Source organism: Mustela erminea, chromosome 14 (assembly GCF_009829155.1).
Source record: "Mustela erminea isolate mMusErm1 chromosome 14, mMusErm1.Pri, whole genome shotgun sequence".
Classification (NCBI taxonomy): Eukaryota; Metazoa; Chordata; class Mammalia; order Carnivora; family Mustelidae; genus Mustela; species Mustela erminea.
The window spans coordinates 3,647,970-3,667,949 of record NC_045627.1 but is presented as its reverse complement, the minus strand read 5'-3'; the positions used below and the strand labels follow the sequence as shown (position 1 = coordinate 3,667,949).

General features: G+C 48.5%; 1 protein-coding gene across 2 annotated transcripts; it reads left to right on the top strand.

Moving 5' to 3' along the window:
* The first annotated feature begins 1 nt into the window (after position 1).
* Positions 2-15,895, top strand: C14H1orf131 (chromosome 14 C1orf131 homolog). 2 transcript variants are annotated; one of them, XM_032313672.1, is made up of 7 exons: positions 2-194; positions 2,420-2,772; positions 12,633-12,689; positions 13,400-13,495; positions 13,646-13,732; positions 14,490-14,542; positions 15,596-15,895. In XM_032313672.1, the coding sequence occupies exons 1-7, from the start codon at positions 107-109 to the stop codon at positions 15,732-15,734; spliced, it is 873 nt and encodes a 290-aa protein (XP_032169563.1). In that variant the 5' UTR covers positions 2-106; the 3' UTR covers positions 15,735-15,895. The 2 variants fall into 2 exon arrangements, with proteins under 2 accessions (XP_032169563.1, XP_032169562.1); XM_032313671.1 differs by having other exon boundaries at positions 2,414-2,772.
* The last annotated feature ends 4,085 nt before the right edge of the window (positions 15,896-19,980 follow it).

The following is a 19,980-nucleotide window of genomic DNA, read 5'->3' as shown; positions in this document are numbered from 1 at the left end:
GGACCTGCGACGCGCGCGCGCAGCGCGTCGGAACTCGGAAGTGTGGGTGCCCCGCGGGCTGTGGGCGGCACCGCGGCGGCGCCCCCCACCCCACCCTCCGCCCCGGATGGCTCAGGAGCAGGGGCTGGGGGACCGCGCGCTTCCCGGCTCGCAGACGCTGCTGGACGCCCTGCTCCGGAACCTCTACGATTTGGGTGAGTGCGGGAACTCGGGGCCCACGTGGGAGGCGGACTGGCCGCTGAGGGTCTGCTGTACCTTCGAGACTGGGCCGTCCTCGGCCCTTGCACGTGGAGCACCCCTCAGCTTTTCGACCTGGTTCCCGGGGTGGGTGCAGCACACGCCTCCGACAGAGGTCCCCTTCCCCGCGCCCCACGGTCGTGGCTCTTCTTGGACCGAGCCTCCCGAGCCGTCCCTGGGTGTGGGCAACGGCGTGGCTGCTCGTCGGAAGCGCCGAGGCTTTCAGGCTTGCAGCGTGTGATGCGCGCAGGACCTTGGGCTCCCGAGCACAGCCCCCCACCCCACCCCGTGGACATTTCCCGGCCGTCTGGGAAGCCCGCTTGCCCCACTCCGCCCTGGTGCCACCTTGTCTCGGTAGTTCCCCAACCTTCAGTGCGTTCCTCCCCCGCGGACTTCCTTCCACTAAGTTGGCCGTCCTCTCTTTTTGTTTGGGGAGAAGGAAAGAAAAACGGTTATTTGAGATTGGCCACCGCCTGGCACGTTAGTAGGAAAGGACAGTTCCACACATTCTGGAGAATTTGGTCCAGGTTAGGTGACATCCCTTGTTCAGGCAAGAGATAGCCTGGGCATTGGTGTCTTTAAGGAGCAAACATTTCTTCAATTTGTAACGTGCTGTTGCGAAAGCTATTGTAGTTGGGAGCCATTGCTCAAGATTCTAAGCTGGTGGGGGAGGGAGGCCTGGGTGGCTCTTGGGGTTAAAGCCTCTGCCTTCAGCTCAGGTCATGGGATGGAGCCCGACACCGGGCTCTCTGCTCAGTGGGGAACCTGCTTCCTCCTCTCTCTCTTTGCCTGCCTCTTTGCCTACTTGTGATCTCTGTCAAATAAATAAATAAACGCTTTAAAAAAAAAGATTCTAAGCTCACTTACACAGTAAAAATAATTGCTAAAAAGTATGGAGAATTTGCCATCTAGTTCCCGTCTTTCATGTATTTACTCATTTAATCTTCACTTCTGGTGAAATACATAGTCATTAATCCCATTTATTACAAATGTAGAAACAAGCCGTAGGGGTTAAAATGCTTACCGAAATTCACCTAGCTGTTAATTTGCAGAGCGTGGGTTCCAGTCTCCAGACTGTCCAGCCCCTGCCCCTCGCCTTGTATTGACTTGGCCTGTGGACACGACGTTTCTACCCCCTTGGGAATATATCAGAGGACAGAGAAGACTTAGTCTCTGGCCTTGAGAGGTTTAAAAACTAGAGGAAAAGAAAATTCTGCCAAATCCTAAATATAGTTTATGTTAGCACAGGCTTGAAATTATTCAAGGAGCTCTGAAGGCTTGGGCCGTAACTACCCATTTTTAGGTGCCCAATGCCAAAGTTTAGGTACCTTTTATATAAGTAAACAGAAATGATCAGTCGGTATTTAGAAAGCGCTGTGATACTTGCGGTGCAGGTGAGCACTTGATGTCAGAGCCTTCAGGTGGCTGGTCAGAATTGAACAGGTGAAACATAGAGGCAATACAGGGATTTCGTAGAAAATAAATGTGTTCACATTGAACCACTTGTCGTAGGTTCATCCTAATGCATAACTGAAAAAAAAATGGGAAGACTGTAATACCCACCCGCAACCCTAGAGAGTATCAAAAAATAAAACGTCAGCTGTAGTGGCAGACATTTTTCGCACAAAGTGTGAGCCAATGGGGATTACCAGTTCCCTGGAGACTGTTGCCTTGAGGTTGCTCTTAGTATGGACTGAGGTCAGGGCTGAAGTAATTGCGCCGTGGGTCAGAGACATGACCATAGTTAGTTACCTAGCAAAAGATGTTGTGTCTTGGATTCTACATATTGTGCAAATACAACAAACCGTAAGAGAATCATAGAAAACAAACAGGGTTTCTGGAGGGGCATGGGGAATGGGGTAAGTGGGTGATGAGTGTTAAGGAGGGCATGTGATATAATGAGCACTGGGTATTATATGAGACTGATGAATCACAGACCTGTACTTCTGAAACCAATAATACTTATATGTTAATTAATTGAATTAAAATTAAAAAAGAAAATAAAAATACCCCTGCCCCAGAATTGTGCAAAAATCCCCCCATTTGAAGAAAAAGAAATCTTTTGTTTCTTTGTATTTCTGGATATTGATAGCCGTGGTGTACATACAGACACATTCACATGATTTGACAATTTGATAAAGCCAAAGCTATTTATTTTCCTGCTCTGTGTTTGAAGAAACAGAGGAGACAGAAGATGAACCAGAACAGAAAAGGATCAGGAAGAGAGGAGAAACCAAGAAGAGAGGTGCCGAAACGCCGGTCTCGCCGGTGGCGGCAGCAGAGCCAGCTCCCCTACCTGGTTCCTTTGGAAGAGGTCAAAGGAAGAGTGCCTCCAGCTTCTTCAAGGAACTCCAAGAAGAGCTGCGGTGTTCCCCTGCTGTGACCCCCACTGGTTCCCCTTCAGGACCAGAAGCCCCTAATGCTGCGGTATCTCCCCCAACCCTGAAGAACCCCAGAGGGCCAGTAGAAGTGATAGAATTTCACAGCAGAAATAAGAAAAGAAAAGAGAAGCTGGATCGAGATGAAAATACACAGGTAATGAGTTGGTTAGTTCCTGTGTATATGGTGAAAACCGTGATATCGCAGTTTTAGAGAGGCATCTTTTCTTTGTTCTCTCTTTTTCCATTTTCTTTTTTTTTTAAAGGGTTTGGGTGCTTGGGTGATTCTGTCTGCTAAGCGGCTGCCTTCAGCTCAGATTGTGACCTCAGGGTGCTGGGAGCTAGGCTTTCTGCTCAGCGGGGAGTCTCCTTCTCCTTCTCCCTCTGCTAGTGCTTTCTCTGTCTCTCTCTCTTTCGCTCTCAAATAAATAAATTGTTTTTCAAAAAGTTTTTTTTAGGGGCGCCTGGGTGGCTCAGTGGGTTAAGCCGCTGCCTTCGGCTCAGGTCATGATCTCAGGGTCCTGGGATCGAGTCCCGCATCGGGCTCTATGCTCGGCAGGGAGCCTGCTTCCTTCTCTCTCTCTCTCTCTCTCTCTGCCTGCCTCTCAGTGTACTTGTAATTTCTCTCTGTCAAATAAATAAATAAAATCTTTAAAAAAAAAAAAAGTTTTTTTTAATAAAAAAACATATAAAAGGTTTTATTCATTTAAGCACTCTTACCTGACATGGGGCTTGAACTCATGACCCCAAGATCAAGAGTTGCAGGCTGTACCAACTGAGCCTGCCAGACTCCCTTAGATGACTGTCTTTTTAGACCATGTCAGGGATCCCCAAGACCACCCCTTGGCTTGATGGTTTGCGAAAAGCACTCACAGGCCTCAACACTCAGCATGAAGTCACCATGATGGTTACCAATTACCACAGCAAAAGGATACAGAGTAAAAGCAGTGAAGGAAAAAAGTGCAGGGAGGGAGGCCTGGAGGAAACCAGGTGTCAGTGTGTAGATGTCCCCTCCCAGTGGAATTGCATGGGATGTGTTTCATTCCCCCAGTGGCAACATGTGACAGCTTGTGGGGTGTTGGCCAGCCATGGAATTTCACCCCAGCCTGGGTGTCCACAGTTTTCACTGAGAAATGCGTTACGTAGACATACAGACTGACAGTAGTTACTGAAGCTCTAGGCACCCAGGAAACAAGTAGATATTAACCATCAATCACATTGTTGCTATAAATAATCTGGGCAAACTTAGTACAGCTTGGCTCAGGGCCGTGGGGATGCAAAAACACTCTTATCACCCAATTGGTCAGCTCCCAGGAACCAGGAGGGCCAGTTCTGAAGACAAGACTTCCTTAGGCATGTACTGAGTTTGAGGAACATAAGCCTGCTGAATGTACCCTTCCATGCTGATAAGCCTTCTGCCTGATGGTGCTCAGAAAAGTCAGTCAACTATTTCTGGCCTCAAGTCATGGGGATACAGCATTGAACAAAAGAGACAAAACTGCTTTTTCTCAAGGAACTTGCATTCCGGTGGAAAGCAGCTAGATTTCACTGAGCAGTAATCTATCCCAGACTGAATGTGTTAAGTCTCACGCAAAATTCAGTCCAGGAGAGAGGTGTAGTTGCCTATCCAACTTTCCCCACAAGGGTATTAAGGATCCGTGCAAAAATCCAGGCATTCTATTTCTGTTGCATTCCTCATGTCCTATAAACTTTTGTCTATCATCAGAGGAAAAGGGGACTGTATTGGTTTTCTAGGGCTGCTGGGCAGATGTTTGTTCTCTTACAGTTCTGCAGGCCAGAAAGGCCAACATCAAGGTGTTGGTTGGGCACACTCGCCTCCGAAAGGGAATCCTTCCTTCTTCCACCTGTGGCTCTAGGCTTGGCTCGTGGCTGCATCACCGTCAACTCCTCATCGGAGTCTCAAATCTCCCTCTACCTTTCTCCTAGAAGAACAGCTATCATTGGGATTAGGGCCCACCCGAAACCTAGGACGGGTCCCGTCATGAGATTCTTAATTATACTGTGAAGACCCTTTTCTGTTTTTGTTTTTTTTTGAAGATTTTATTTTATTTGAGGGAGAGAGAACATGAGAGGCAAGAGGTCAGAGGGAGAAGCAGACTCCCCACCAAGCTGGGAGCTTGATGCGGGACTCGATCCCGAGACTCCAGGATCATGACCTGAGCCGAAGGCAGTTAGTTCCTTAACCACCTGAGAGCCACCCAGGTGCCCTTGTAAAGACCCTTTTTAGAAATAAGATCCATTCGCTGATTCTGGGGATTAGAACATGGTCACATCTCTTTTTGGAGACCACAATTCAACCCACTGCAAAGATAGTCAGGCTTGCATCATTCTTGGTGAACGTGTGTGAGCACGTGCTAGCATCTAGTGCTTACCGCATCTTGTTTGTGGTTTAAAAAACCCAGCTGTGGTATCTTTCCTAGCGTTCAGGTAGCTCTTCATGTCAGGTTCACCAGCTTGTCTTCCTCAAAGACTAATAGTGCTTTTTGTAATCATCTACCTTTATTTTAGGATTCTAGGTCAGTTTCCAACTCCAAATACTGGAACACTGGGAGCTGTCACAGGTAGGCCAGGAAGTGGATTTCCTTGGCCATTTAGCTGGTCAGAGTCACCACATTGGCCAGCCGGGGAAGCTTACAGTGGTCAGTATTACGACAGCAAACCCTTGTGCACCAAACCTTGTGTACCATAGTATTTTCTGTGTGTGCCATGCAGTGAAAAAGGTTGAACACTGCATCATATATAATTCTGGTTTGGGGAATTTAACAAACAAACATCTGTGTACCTCTCTCATTTCTTCAGGTGTCTCGGTCTTCTCTTTCCTCTTACACTCGTTGGGTTCTTTCTAGAATGGAAAGTTTTCTCATAGCACAAAAACGTTGGCATTGAATGAGTGCATTTCTCTATCTCTTAGTAACAGAACATCTGCTTCCAGCTGTTAGATCCTTTTTCATCCTCTTCTGATTGACCCCTTTTTCATTGGCTTTTCTTGGGAACCTCGGCTTATCCAACATTTTGGATTTTCTGACCTTAATGAAAATTTTCAGTTGCTCTTGGCATTCTGCCCTTTCCTTCTTCTTCTTCTTTTTTTTTTTTTTTTAAGATTTTATTTATTTATTTGACAGAGATCACAAGTAGGCAGAGAGACGGGAGAAGCAGGCTCCCTGCTGAGCAGAGAGCCTGATGTGGGGCTTGATCCCAGGACCCTGGGATCACGACCTAAGCCGAAGGCAGAGGCTTTAACCCACTGAGCCACCCAGGCAATCCTGCCCTTTCCTTCTTTTTAAAATGTATCTTTTGAACACATGAATGTGTCTGGATAAGGAGACCAAAAACGAACACAATAAAAACACATACGCCTATAAAAGACTCGATGTCGTATTGTGACTTGTAAACAAATACAGAGGAAGAGAACGCTGGGTATTAATGGCATATCCTGGTAAAGGGGATGTCAGCTAAGGATGTCAGCTGGGAGTAATTAGGATAAGTCATGCTATGCCAAGGGTTTGTATAACGTAGTAAATAATAGTTGTGGTCCCTGTTCTCTGAAAGCTTCGGGTCATTGTAGGACAGTTCAGACAGACATGGAATCTGCCCAAATAGCTAGTAAGGTAATAACAGCCCACATGGAGTCCGCTGGTTGTCTTTGGAGAATACTTGAGAGATACAAGTTGGACAACCCAGCTGGCCCTGCCTGAACCCTGGAAGTGACCTTCTTTCCCTAGAACTTGGACCTGTGACCTATATACTGTGATTAAACATCATTGTGTATTGAAACAGGGTCCATGGTGTACTATGGAGATTTATAATGAGAAATATATTTATATTTGGTTTTTGTGCCTCATTTCTGGCACAGAACTCCTGTAACCCCTGTAATTCCCTAGGGGATGTAAAGGTGTCTTTTGTTAGCAAGTGATGTGGAAATGCTTTAAAGGTGGGAGCAGGTTGCTAGGAGAATCAGTTGCACAATTAGAGGTTTAGAAATTTTCAGTGCCATCTCCCTGACCTCTGGGGAGAAGTAATGGGTTGGAGGTTGAATTGACTGCCTGTGACCAGTGATTTAATCTGGCATAGTTAAGTAATGAAGCCTCCGTAGAAACCCAAACGGTTGGGAGAGCTAGGTTGGTGACCGTGTGGAGGTGCTTGGAGAGTGACACGTTCAGAGAGGACATGGAAGTGCCTCGTTCTGTCCCACATACCTTGCCCTGTGCGTCCCCTCATCTGCCTGTTCCTGAGTTACATCCTTTTACAGTCAGCCAGTGCGCTGTAAGGTGGATGGCTTTCCTGAGTTCTGTGAGCCACTCTAGCAAACTAATCGAACCCAAGGAGGGGATTTGTGGGTGGGCTTGTCGCTGCTGAGTGATGTGGGCGGCAGTCTTGTAGGACTGAGCCCATAACCTGTGCAATCTGATGCCATTTCCAGGTGGAGCGTGTCACAGTTGAGTTGAATTGTAGCTGGTGTGGGAGCATTTGCTTGTTGGCTCTGTGGGGAAACCCATCCCCAACATCACTCCATTTCATGGATTAATCAGAGAACTTGGCCACCATTTATAGAACATTTTACCCATTCCAACTGTCTAACCTATAAATGGACTTCCTGATCCTATCCCTTTTATAAAGCAGTGACTATAGAAGTAGTTTGGTAGGAAATAGTAGGTAACAGATCATTTATGCACTTAACTCATTTATTCACAAATAATTGGGTGCCCACTACTTGCCAGACCCACTAGATCCAGCAGTGAACAGTGAACGAGATACAGTCCTCTGCCCTTGTGGAGTATACAGTCTACTGCTAGAGTCAGATCCCAAGTCAATTAATAATATAATTAAAAAGAGTTTTAAAGGGCACCTGGGTGGCTCAGTCGATTAAGTGTCTGCTCTCAGCTCAGGTCATGATCCCAGGGTCCTGGGATCGAGGCCCATATTCAGACTCCCTGCTCAGCCAGGAGTCAGCCTCTCCGCTCTCTCTGCCCCTCATGCTAGCTTGCTCGCTCTCCCTCCCTCCCTCTCTCTCTCAAATTAATAAACTCTTTAAAAAAAAAGTTTTGAACCCTCTAAGGGAAAGAAATAGGGTCTTGAGAGTAAGAGACAGAGCGTCCTTTCGGTGGAGTGGGCAGGCAGTCTCAGGACGAGGTGACACTCTGCTAACGCTGGCCCCTGAGGAGCCGGAAGAGCCAACACACTGGAAGAGTGCCCGGGGGGTGAGAAGGCCTGAGGGGGTCTGGGAGCTGGAAGCGTAGCGGTATAGGACAGAGGGGAGAGAAGATGAGCTGTGGTGCAGGGCCAGGCCGGGGCCGACCTGGACTTGGGATTTAAGGACCGAGTGCGAGGCTGCCTGTGAGGGGGAGTGAAAGCCCCAGGTTAGTGGCTAGAAAAGAGCCGAGAGTTGCTTGGCTGATGTGTCTTCTCGGTATTTTCTTCGCCCTTAGCATCATCTGTGTCCTGAACCTTAGCCTCCTTTGTAGCCTCCATAGAAAGAGATAAGAAAGACATCCTAGGGGCGCCTGGGTGGCTCAGTGGGTTAAAGCCTCTGCCTTCAGCTCAGATCATGATCTTGGGAACCTGGGATCGAGCCCCACATCGGGCTCTCTGCTTGCCAGGGAACCTGCTTCCCCCCTCTCTCTCTGCCTGCCTCTCTGCCTACTTGTGATACCTCTCTCTGTCAAATAAATAAGTAAAATCTTAAAAAAAAAAAAAAAAAAAGACATCCTAGAAATCCGAGGACAGTGGACTCTAGATCCGAAGGGCCTCTTGCCACCTGTGGCCCGCACACAGGTGCGTGCAGACCGCTCCCAAGCACGTAGCAGATCATTGTTAATACCTGACATTTATGGGGCTTGTCCGTCGCTCGAGTGATTACTTAGTCTGGTCGCTAATTCCTTATCTCCCTGAATCCTGACAAGTTTCCCTGTCTTCATCGCTGCCTAGAGAGGCTAAGATGCTAAGATACTTGCCCCACGTTTCAACAGTCAGCTGCCCCCTCTCTGCAGTTACAGAAGCCCAGAGCTTTGGAAGGCACAGCCTTGGTTTGATTTTGTTTGGAAGCTTGGTGCAGGTTTATTTGGCAGCAAAACCTGACCTGAACTCATACGAGGCTTAGGCATTATTTTTGTCTGTTCCATTTGGCTTGAATATCCACAGATCGTGCGGCAGAGATACAGATGTCCTTAATGACGGGCTTCTGCCGCGGCCCCCGCTCCAAGTGGTATTTTGTCTTCAGTGCGTTGGCAGCGTGACCTTCCTAAAATGTGAAAGCCTCTGAATTTTCTAAGGATTCCACAGAAGGGACTGTGGATGTGAAGTAAGAACCAGAGCTCAGGTTCAGACCCCAGGCTTTCTGAGTTGAAAGCTGTTCCGCTAGAGAGAGAGAGAGAGAGAGAGCAAGCGAGTGGAGAGCGAGCAGATTAGGTTAGGCTCCTTGTCCTTTGAGTAACAGAAGCGCGTGGACTGGGAATCTTCACCAGGAAGAAAGACCTGTCCCCCATGTTACCGCCGCAGTGCTTACTGTTCTCATGACCTCTGCAATATCTTGATCCCTCCCTGCGGCTCAACCCTGAAATCCTCTACCCTCCAGGGCACCCTGTAACTTTGCTCCACATCCCTGTTCTTTAGCAAATCCAGGGCTGGTAAAAAAGAAAGTGTTTACTTACCCAGCTTCTCTCTCTCTGGACAAAGGTTGGGCAGTAACTAGTAGAAGAAAAGAATCTTACCAGTGCAGCCAGTCAGCCCATGGACACGTTCACCGAGCCCCAGGGGCCTGCCGGCCTTCATCTCGCACCCCAGACTCTTCCTTCGTTTTGTAGCTTTCTTCTGTCTTCAGAGCCTGACATGCAAGTTCTCAAAATGTGCAAAGCTTTCTCTTTCCTGTGTGTGGGACCCTATAGCTCTAGTGGTCAGGATAGATAAGTCTGTGGTTCGATAGTTTAGTCCCTACATCTTAGTGGTTTGAAGGCAAAAGTTAATTATTTTTACATGTCCATCAGGGTTGGCAAGGACAGTGTGCTGTCACACACTGTCGTTGTCTAGGGGCCCAGGATAATAGGAACTCTGCCAGCTGGAAGGCTCTCAGTTGCTCTGGCGGAGAAGGGGAGTCGATGGTTGGCTCTTAGAGGTTCCTTATGGAAGGGGCATCCTTCCCCTCTGCTCACGTGTCTTTGGCCAAAGAAACTCACATAGCCCTACCTAACTTCAGGTAGGCAGGGAAGCCTAGAAGCAGGGGAGACCCAGTGTTGCCTGCTGCAGTGAGCACCAGGGGAGAGCTGACAGGGAGGAGCCCTGGTGGTTTCTAAATCAGGTAATACATGCTAAGTAATGGACTGAAAGTTCTTTAAAACTGTGAATAAAAGTTAGACATTGACAGGGTCATGCCTATGAACTGAGCAAATAGTGAGCTAAGAATGCTCGCCTTTATGGTAAACAAGGATCTAGAATCCAGACCTTTTCTCAGACAAATTGAGAGCTGCAAAGCGGAGATATTTCTGGCAAAATGTAAACAGAGGGCTTGAAAATGGCAAGGTATCTATGTCCCACCAGACCTGCGACCCAGGCCTGCACAGGCCCTCGGCCCGGTGTCCCCATGGCCGGGGTGAACTGAGGCCTGCGTGCGGCGTCTGGGGTGTTCTGTGGGGTTGGTGTTGGGGAAAGCAGGGACATCGGAAGCCATGGCCCTCTCCTCTGTGGGCCACTCTCGTCCCCAGACCCAAGGCTTTCAGCCCCACGGTGACAGTCACGCAGGTAGCCAGGTATTTTATTACAGCGCTTAGGTCCTCCTAGATGTTCCTTCCTCACGCCGGTGTTCTGGAAATGGGGCAGCCAAGGGAACCTGTGCCATCTCCAGTAACGCCGGGAATCTCATGCTCCTGAACGAAATTTTCAACTCAGAAAACTTTGGTTAGCCGGTGCCTCGTTGGATGGACGGGCGGGAAGAATAGAGAGAACTACTTGAAGTTTTAGAAAAGGAGGTAAATGTTCCCTAGGATTTTGGAGGTCTGTGAACCGCACACAGTTTCTCTTCTTTAACTTACCTTTTGTGTTTGAGGATCTGGGTGATCCCGAAGTCATTAAGACTTAAGCCAGAAGAAGTAGTACTGTTTATCATAGTAAATAGATTGGGTGTGCATGCCAGCAGAAAAGGATTTTTAACTTCAGGGTAAAGACATTTTTTTTCCAGGCACGGAACAGGAAATAAGACTTTCTGGGGAAGAGGAACGGAAGCACCTGGCATCCTTTGTGTGCCCGTGGTCTTAATTAAGGCATCTGATTCTGTGAAAACACAGGAGTGAGGAAAATCGTAAGCATCATCAAAGTCAGGAATCTTGGTAAAGTAACGTGGAAGATGCATTTACTGTGACTGTAAGCACAGACCGGGGCCACACGCTTGGAGCGTGGCAGACCTCCTCGTAGTGCCGTGTTCTGTCTGTCCTGCCAGGAGTCACTGTGCAGCGTGCCAGTGGGTGAGCAGCACTGTGGTGACTGCCCAGCGGGGCCGTCGTTCGTAGTGGATCAGTCAACACTGAGAGTACTGGCCACGTCTTCCCGTTTCCCGGACCCCGATAACGTTTAGCAGTGAGCGCTGTTTCCACTTCGTAAGAACCCCTCTGGGAAGTCAGGACATGGCCTCACGGAGAGAGCCTGTCACCTGGGGAAGCGTTCAGTGATCGGCCCACACACCCACAATACAACCAGGATCTGCCAGAGTCCAGCTTCCGTTGGTAGGAGGGACCTGGAGACCTGCAGACAGCTGTGATAGAGGCCCCTGTCTCAGCAGGGTGTGGTGCAGAGCATTGCTGCGGCCCTCCACAGCGCCCCCTGCTGAGCAGGATGGGCGGGAGGTGCTGCCCTGGTGGGCGGTCGGCTGCAAGGGTCCTTCGTCTGGAGGCTCCCCAGCTTTCAGACCCTGCTTTCTGTTGGCCCAGACTTGGTGGCTGGGGTAGAGTGGTGACCACTGCTGTTAGCCAGATGTGACAGTACATTTCCTTCAGATCTCAAGCTTCTGGTCAGTTCTGTGGGCTGGTAACCATAGCTAGTGGCTGTGTCGGTGTGAAGAGTCACATGCTTTGAAGGCATTTGCAGCACCTTTATTTTGTATTGAGACTTATAAACCAAATCTCCATTTCTAGAAATGTGGTGTTCCTGTAAAAATATTTAGTTAAGAGAGTTTTGTTAGCCATTATTTTAATGGGTGAATGGGAAGAAAGAGGGAGTGAGTTATTTAAATACAATGTTTAAGGGGCGCCTGAGCAGTGCAGTCGGTTAAGTGTCCGACTCTCGATATCAGCTCAGGACATGATCTAGGTCATGACATAGAGCCCCACAGTGGGCTCCGTGCTGGGCATGGAGCCTGCCCAAGACGCTCTCTCCCCTGCCTTCTGCCCCACCCCCGCTCATGCAAACACACTCTCTCCTCTAAAAAAATAAATAATAAAAAGATATACAATGTTTATCCTCCAGAATCCCTGCTCACTAACCCTCTTCTAAACCCCCACTGAACAGAATCTTCTGCATGTGGTTTATGAGAGGCGTTGGTCTCTCTCATCATCTTTTTAATTTTTGTTTTTTTTTTTAATTTTTTATTTTTTATAAACATACAATATATTTTTATCCCCAGGGGTATAGGTCTGTGAATCGCCAGGTTTACACACTTCACAGCACTCACCATAGCAATACCCTCCCCCATGTCCATAACCCCACCCCCCTCTCCCGACTCCCCTCCCCCCAGCAACCCTCAGTTTGTTTTCTGAGATTAAGAGTTACTTATGGTTTGTCTAGTTTTGTATTTTTAAAAAAATTCTCATCCTTTCTTAAGCTTTGATACCTTAACATTTTTTTCCTCTATTTTTCTTTGATGAAGACTTCCATGCAACATGCTTGTGTTATCATTTGGTATTTGGGCATCTGGGCCAGTTTCAAGGCTTTTTAAAACATGACTGCTCTGTTGGTGACAAATGCTCCCATGATACAGTCACAGAGGATCTTAATAAGAATTTTTTTTCTTTTCAGACCAAAACTAGTATCCCTGAGAAAGGTGTGGAGAGACAAGAATTTAACTTAGAGAAGGTATGTGTTTTGAAACTGTTCATTTTTTTCAGTTTTGGAGTGCCCCCCCCAAATATATATGTTTATATATGCATATATATATATTTCCATGTCCAGTGGTTGAAATAATGGTTAAGCAAATCCCCTGCCTTCCGGTGGTGAATACTAGGCTGTCACTTAAAACACACTGGTTTGTGGCTGCAGGGCCCATGATGCAGAGGTAAGTCGAGAAGCAGGGAGGGAAGTGTGTATTCTGCAGTTGTAACTACGTTTTTAAAATGCATGAGAAAAAAGATAGGAGGAGGTAATTCAACTGCTGAGAAGGGGCATTTCTCTTCCTCTGCAGCATCTTTAAACAAACAAACACAAATCTGTGTTCGAAGCACCTATGAGAAGTGGTTTCTCAGAGGGAGCGAGTGTACAGAGGGGCTTTTAAGTGGAAATTCCTGTCTGGAGGGGCAGTAGCTTGTTTCAGAGAGAATCCTAGTATGCAGAGCTCAGCATTTAATCCTAGGTCTGTTGCTTCACCTGCCCAAAATTCAACACGGGAAAACGAGTGTTGGGAGGTTATGGTAAGAAATTACGTAAGACCGCCACAGAGCTCTGTAAACCACAGCACGACAGAGTTCCCGCTCCAGCACATCGTGTCTGACGTGGGCTACCCCAGAGGTAGATCTCTTCCCGGGGTTCTCTGGAATGCACTTGGGGTTCATTCCACTCTGCGTCCACAGGCTCGCTTGGAAGTGCACCGGTTCGGGATCACGGGTTATGGAAAAGGGAAGGAACGACTCCTGGAACGGGAACGCGCCATCATGCTGGGTGCGCAGGTGAGGGGCTGCTTCTGTCTCATCAGCAGACGGGATACCTACAGGAAAGGGGAGAACCCAGGGCAAGGCGGGGGAGGTGAGGTCACTGGGAGATCCTTGCAAAATAAAAAAATGGTATCTCTAGGTTTTATTTTTCCTGTTGCATTTCAGCCTCCCAAAAACAGTTACGTGAATTACAAGGTATTGCAGGAGCAAATCAAAGAAAAGAAGGCAGCCAAGGAAGAAGAAAAGAGAATGGTACGAGTAAAAGCCATTTTGTTACCAAGCTAGAACGAGGAGGTGACCGCAGTTGGCTGCAGTGGAGTCGGGAGGCAGTGGCCACAGTAGGGTAGAGAGTGACATGATCGTTCCTTCCCCTGTTCAAGTCAGCTTTGTTCTCTAACACTAGCCAGGGAAGCCGGCATATTCATGTGAAGGGTTTGCTCTGAAATAGCGAGTTCCTGCTCAGATCCCATCAGCTATTGTGGTCTTTCTCCTGTGTTGCGTTTTACAGTGTACAGAACACAAGGGCTCATGATAGATGACAGAGGGGTAGATGCTGTGCACCCTCCTTTTCCCCTTTAGTGAAAGATGGAATGTTTCTCCTGTCAGTTTTTTTTGGAATGACCTTTGACACTCTTGAAAGAGCTTTAGGATGAAACTGAGTATATGTTTAATATGCCTGCTTGAGAAAAAGATGAAAAGTAAATGGTGCCTCACTGGCTTTTTTTTTTTTAAGATTTTTAAAATTTATTTGACAGAGATCACATGTAGGCAGAGAGAGAGAGAGAGAGAGAGAGAGAGAAAGAGAAGCAGGCCTCCTGCTGAGCAGAGAGCCCGATTCGGGGCTCGATCCCAAGACCCTGAGATCATGACCTGAGCCAAAGGCAGAGGCTTAACCCACTGAGCCACCCAGGCACCCACCTCACTGGCTTTTGATCACACACTTCTTATCTGTTTTTGAATCTCCATTATCCACCATTGACCCGTATATTATCCTAAATTCTGAAATCAGGCCCAGGACACAGATATCTTCAAGAAAAAGAAGAGGAGAGGGCAGGAAGACAGGTGAGTGACATCCTCAGGTACTGGGGAGGAATGATCTGGGTAAACCTATTGATGAGTTCTGAAACTAACGCCTGGAGTTTACCTGGTGTTTCTAGCCCGGTAGAGTGCTTCACTGCCCCTCATGCGTTCCGAGCAAGTCCCGGGTAGGGGGAAGACAGTGTCCCAGATTGAACAGCTGCCTCAGAACTGAATCAGGAATCTCCTCCAGGCTCCCATTTGCAAAGATCAGACAGCTCAGGTGACTCATGGAGAAACTGAGGTTGACATTCCCAGCCCGCGCTAAAAGCCTGCCTGTGTGGCGCCGGGGTCCAGGGCCGTGTCCTGTTCTCTGCCGTACCGCAGGAGGCAGAGCGCCGTGACCTGAGGAACAGATCATTGAGTCTCTTCTTGCTGGTGTCTTAGCTTTGGTCCAAACATGCCTTTCCTTGCTCCCTGAATTACCGTTTCAAAATTGACTTCTTTTGTCTTAACCCTTTTCTTGGACTCTTTAGTGAGCTTGTGCATGGGTGGTCGTTTGTCCTGGCCACGTGCCTCTGTCGCCAGGCACGTAGGTGTCTTAGGTGTCAGGTGTCAGGAATTCAGCCATGATCGCCCGGGGTGGGGGGCAGTATACCTGCCTTTGGGGAGCTTACATTGTAGTGAGGGAAACACCTCAAAACCTACGAACAGGTAAGCATGGGAATGTCAGGTTCTATGAGGAGGTTGCAGTAAAGCATTATAAAAGAATATCACTGGGGGTGGGAGGGCTGGGATGTCATTCGGCAGGGGGGTGACCTCTGAGTTGAAAACTGAGTGAAGAGGAGGGGACAGCCTAGAAAGATCAGTAGCAGAACATTCTCCGCAGAAGAAGCCAGTGCAAGGGCCCCGAGACAGGAAGGCGGCTGGCATGTTTCAGGGACCACAGGAAGGTGGGTGGTGGTGGAGGGTGGTGTGCACAGGATGACCCCAGGAGTTTGCAGGAACGGACCGTGGTCACTTGGTTGCTGGTGTTGCCATCCTCTTGTCCTTCTTCATAAGCTTAACTCTGGTACTTTTCTCTCCCTTTAACTGCAGGAAATCCAAAAAGAAGAAATCAGCTCCCAGTATTTTGTCCAGCGGACGGATTGGGCAGATTGGAAAATTCAAAAATGGGACGCTGATTCTGAGTCAGGTTGATATCAAGAAAATAAATTCCTCCCGAGTGGCGAAGTGAAGTCCTTTATAAAATAAAGAGAGGAACAGCAAAATGCTGCTGCACTGAAACTGGACCCCTATAAGACTTCCAGATTCTTCTTATTTATTTTATATTTCATAGGCCGCTTTTCTGTTTTTAGAGAAGAAATTTCAGGAATAATAAAATGTGTCGTTCCTAAAGTGTCTGTTTCACGGCAATGAGTGTGTGGTGGGAAGGGCCAGCTGCACTGGGCGTAGAAAGCAAACCTATTGAAAAGGATGCTTAATCCTGTCCGTTGAGATTTGCACTAGATTTGCTTTCCCTGGTGTTTTGGGCATTTGCTTGTAATGTGATTTTTTGTAAACTTAATAATTTATTGATATGTAAATGCTAATAGCTTTAAATTGCCTTTTCTTTTTTAAAGACTTACTTATTTTAGCGAGACAGAGTGAGCACATGAGCAGGGAGAGGGGCCGGGAAAGGGGGCAAGTGAATCCCAAGCAGACTCCCCACTGAGCACAAAGCCTAATGCAGGGCCCTGTCTCACAACGCTGAGATCGTGACCTGAGCCAAAATCAGGAGTCGGACGCTTCACCAGCTGAGCAACTCAGGTGCCCCCAGATTGCCTTTTATTTTCTAAAAATGGTTTAGTAGCAAAGGAAACAGTCAACGAAACAAAGAGGCAATGCACAGAATGGGAGAAGATATTCGCAAATGTCGCTACAGAGGGCTGGTGTCCAAGATCTATAAAGAACTTCTCAACTCAATGCCCAGAAAACAAATAACCAAGTCAAAAAATGGGCAGAAGTCGTGAACAGACACTTCTCCAAAGAAGACATACAAATGGCTAACAGACACATGAAAAAATGTTCAGCATCAGGGAAATAAAAATCAAAACCACATGGGGATACCACCTACAGCAGTTAGACTGGCAAAAATTAAGGCAGGAAACAATGTGTTGGAGAGGATGTGGAGAAAGGGGAACCCTCTTACACTGTTGGTGGGAATGCAAGTTGGTGCAGCCAGTTTGGAAGAAAGTGTGGAGATTTCCTCAAAAAGTTAAAAACAGAGCTACCCTATGACCCTGCAATTGCAGTACTGGGTATTTACCCCAAAGAGACAGATGGGAAAAGAAGGGCCATATGTGCCCCAATGTTCATGGCAGCAATGGCTACAACAGGCAAACTGGAAATCACTGAGCTGCCCTTCAACAGACGAACAGGTAAAGATGGGGTCCATATGTACAATGGAATATTACTCAGCCATTAGGATGAATACCCAACTTTTGCATCAGCATGGGTGGGACTGGAGGAGATTGTGCTGAGTGAAATAAGTCAGAGAAAGTCAGTTTTCCTATGGTTTCACTTATTTGTGGAACATAAGGAATAGCATGGAGGACATTAGGAGAAGGAAGGGAAAAATGAAGGTGGGGAATCAGAGGAGGAGACGAACCATGAGAGACTATGGACTCCAGGAAACAAACAGGGTTTTAGAGGGGAGAGGGGCAGAGACATGGGTGAGCCCCATGATGGTATTAAAGGTACAGATTGCATGGAGTACTGGGTGTTACACGCAAACAATTATGGAACACTGTATCAAAAACTAATGTACTGTATGGGGACTAGCAATGACAAAAAAATAAAAGTTGTGTAATGTTACTGTATGATGAAAGAACCAACAGTGTGCAAATTTGGCAGCTGACTTGTGGGAAAAGCAGTTGTAATTTTTATCCTAAGTATACAAAAGGTCCTTCGTTAGAAGTTATATAAATAGGGGACACCTGGGTGGCTCGGTTGGGCCTCTGCCTTCAGCTCAGGTCATGATCCCAGCAGCCTGGGATCGAGCCCCGCATCAGGCTCTCTGCTCAGTGGGGAACCTGCTTCTCCCTTTCTCTTTGCCTGCCTTTCTGCCTACTTGTGATTTCTCTCTCTGTCGAATAAATGAATAAACTCTTTAAAAGAAAAAGTTATGTAAATAAAACACAATTTTGTGGTATATGTAGCTGTGACTTTTAACACAACAGAGGATTTTAATTTATGTCGGAGTGACCTGTCAGTTCTTTCCTTCTCTACAGAGAGATCAGGCTCCGAGGCAGCCCCGCCTCACCCCCACCTCCAGGAACCGTTTGGCTTAGACAGCTGAGCCCTTAGCCAAGACTCTGGACCCACAGGCTGCTCAGTTCTGGAAAAGTTCATGTATAAACTACTCACCTTGTTTGGGTTTCACTTTGTAATTTACTGAATTAATACTTAAAGAGTGGCTTTGTTACCATTGGGAGCTCTAAAACGTTTAGAGGCTAAAAGAAACCTGTATTTTAAGGGTTGGAGATCCGGCTTAAGACCATGCTTTTTATTTCCCTGTTGAGAAGGTTTCTTCCAGCAAGATGAGCAGCAGAGAGAAGCCCCCAGGAAAAACAGTCATCCAGGGGTGACTGTGGCTCAGTGGTTGAGTGTCGGCCTTTGGCTTACTTAGGTTATGATCCCAGGGACCTGGGATCAAGTCCCGGGTTGTCAGGCTCCCAGCCTGCTTCTCCCTCTGCCCCTTCCCCTGCTCGTGCAAGCTCTCTTATGTTTTTTTCTCTCAGATAAATAAATAAAAATCTTAAAAAGAAAAAAAAAAAAAAAGGAAGAAAGAAAAACAGCCATCCAAAGGAAGAGGAAGATTCTAACTAGAAGCCACAAAGGGAACGGACCAGTTCAGACCAGTTCAGAACGGAATAGACCAGTGACTGCATCCGTGTTCCCTTACAGCCTGCACACTGCTGTTTCTCCTTCGCGGGGGTTTCTTCCCGTCCTGGACACTGTCTGGTGGATCAGTGTCGCTCCACACGACACCCCGCCTACCGTTATTCCCAGTGACCCACTTAAGGACCTTGAGATTCCTGTCCCCACAGCTCTTGGCCCCATGGACCTGGAGCCCCTGCTTCCCAGAAGAAACAGCACAGCACATGTCCCACTGAACCAAGGTGGTTGTCCCTATAAGAAGAGTCGCACTGGCAGGGGTGACCCTGACTGTCAGGGCTGCTATCACCAGTGGGGCAGGCAGGAAGCTGCACCCAGGCCGCCGTCCCCTCAGGCATCTCTTCATACTCTTTTTGCCTGATTTTGATGGCAAATAGACAAACGCAGCAACCCGGGGGGAAAAGGGCCTGGTGACCCGAGGCTTGGAACCCTGGGATGAGGGTCTGGATCACAAATAAGAGAGGGGGACTAGGTGAGGGCGAGTGGAGTCGGGACTGACAGACCGTGAGCGTCCCGTGCAGCTCCAAGGCCAGCTGCAGTGACGGGGAATGTAGTTTGAGTCCCTGGCCTTCCCTAAGCCTCCCTCACTGGCATTCTGGAAGAGCTTCTCCCCAGGCTTGAATGGAGGGTGGGTCTGTGGCACCAGGATGGTGGTGGTGGGCGCTGTGATGCCTCTCACTCAGATCCCCTTTTAGGAACAAGTGCTTGTCACTTCATTGTTCTGAGCAGGGATCGTGTCACCTCCCTCGCCGGGTGGGGTGGGGTGGGGTGCACAGTCCGTGCTGGATTGACATGAGGCCATCAAAGCCCGGCTGGGTCCTTCACTGGGTCTGTGTCACAGCTCGACCTCTCCGTGGCCGGTCTTGCTTCCTTTGCTTTCAAGGGGGGTGCCCTGCAGGGCCCCTGCGAGTGAATGCCATGCTGCCCCGTCTCAGTCTGCAACGGCCCCTGCGGTCAGCAGTCCCGGGATCCGGCAGGTGACTGAGCCCTGAGGCCCGGCCGAAGGGGCTGGCAGGAGGCATGCGGGGCGGGTGTTCCTGGGGATCACACTTTGAGGCAGGCCGCAGGGAGGGAACTTTTAGGGTGGACCCCCCTGGGCGCAGTCTGTGTGGTTGAAGGGGCTGGCCAGTCTTCTAGGAGCTCAGAGATGAGGATGTCTTCCCCCAACTCCCAGTGTCTTGTAAGCCCTGATCAGTATTTTATTCATGGCTGTATCTTCACCGTGATGTTCCCTGCTATCAACGCCAGCCCTGTCACCTCTTGTAGGAATGGATTCGTGAGCGCCCTGTGCTTTCAGATGGACCCTATCATCTGTGCCATGAACCGCCCCAACACCTGGTCTGCGCGCAGCGGCGGCAGGATTGACTCTGGCGCCGTGGAAGGCCTGGGGCCTCTGGGGGAGAGGTGGCCTCCCCTCCCGCCACCTCCCCTCCTGTGGCCTCCCCTCCCACAGCCTCCACCCTGCACGCAGGGCCCGTGGCGGCCAGAAGCGCACCTGGTGGCTGAGCGCGGGTTACAGACTGTGCCTCGTCTTTCAGGTGTTG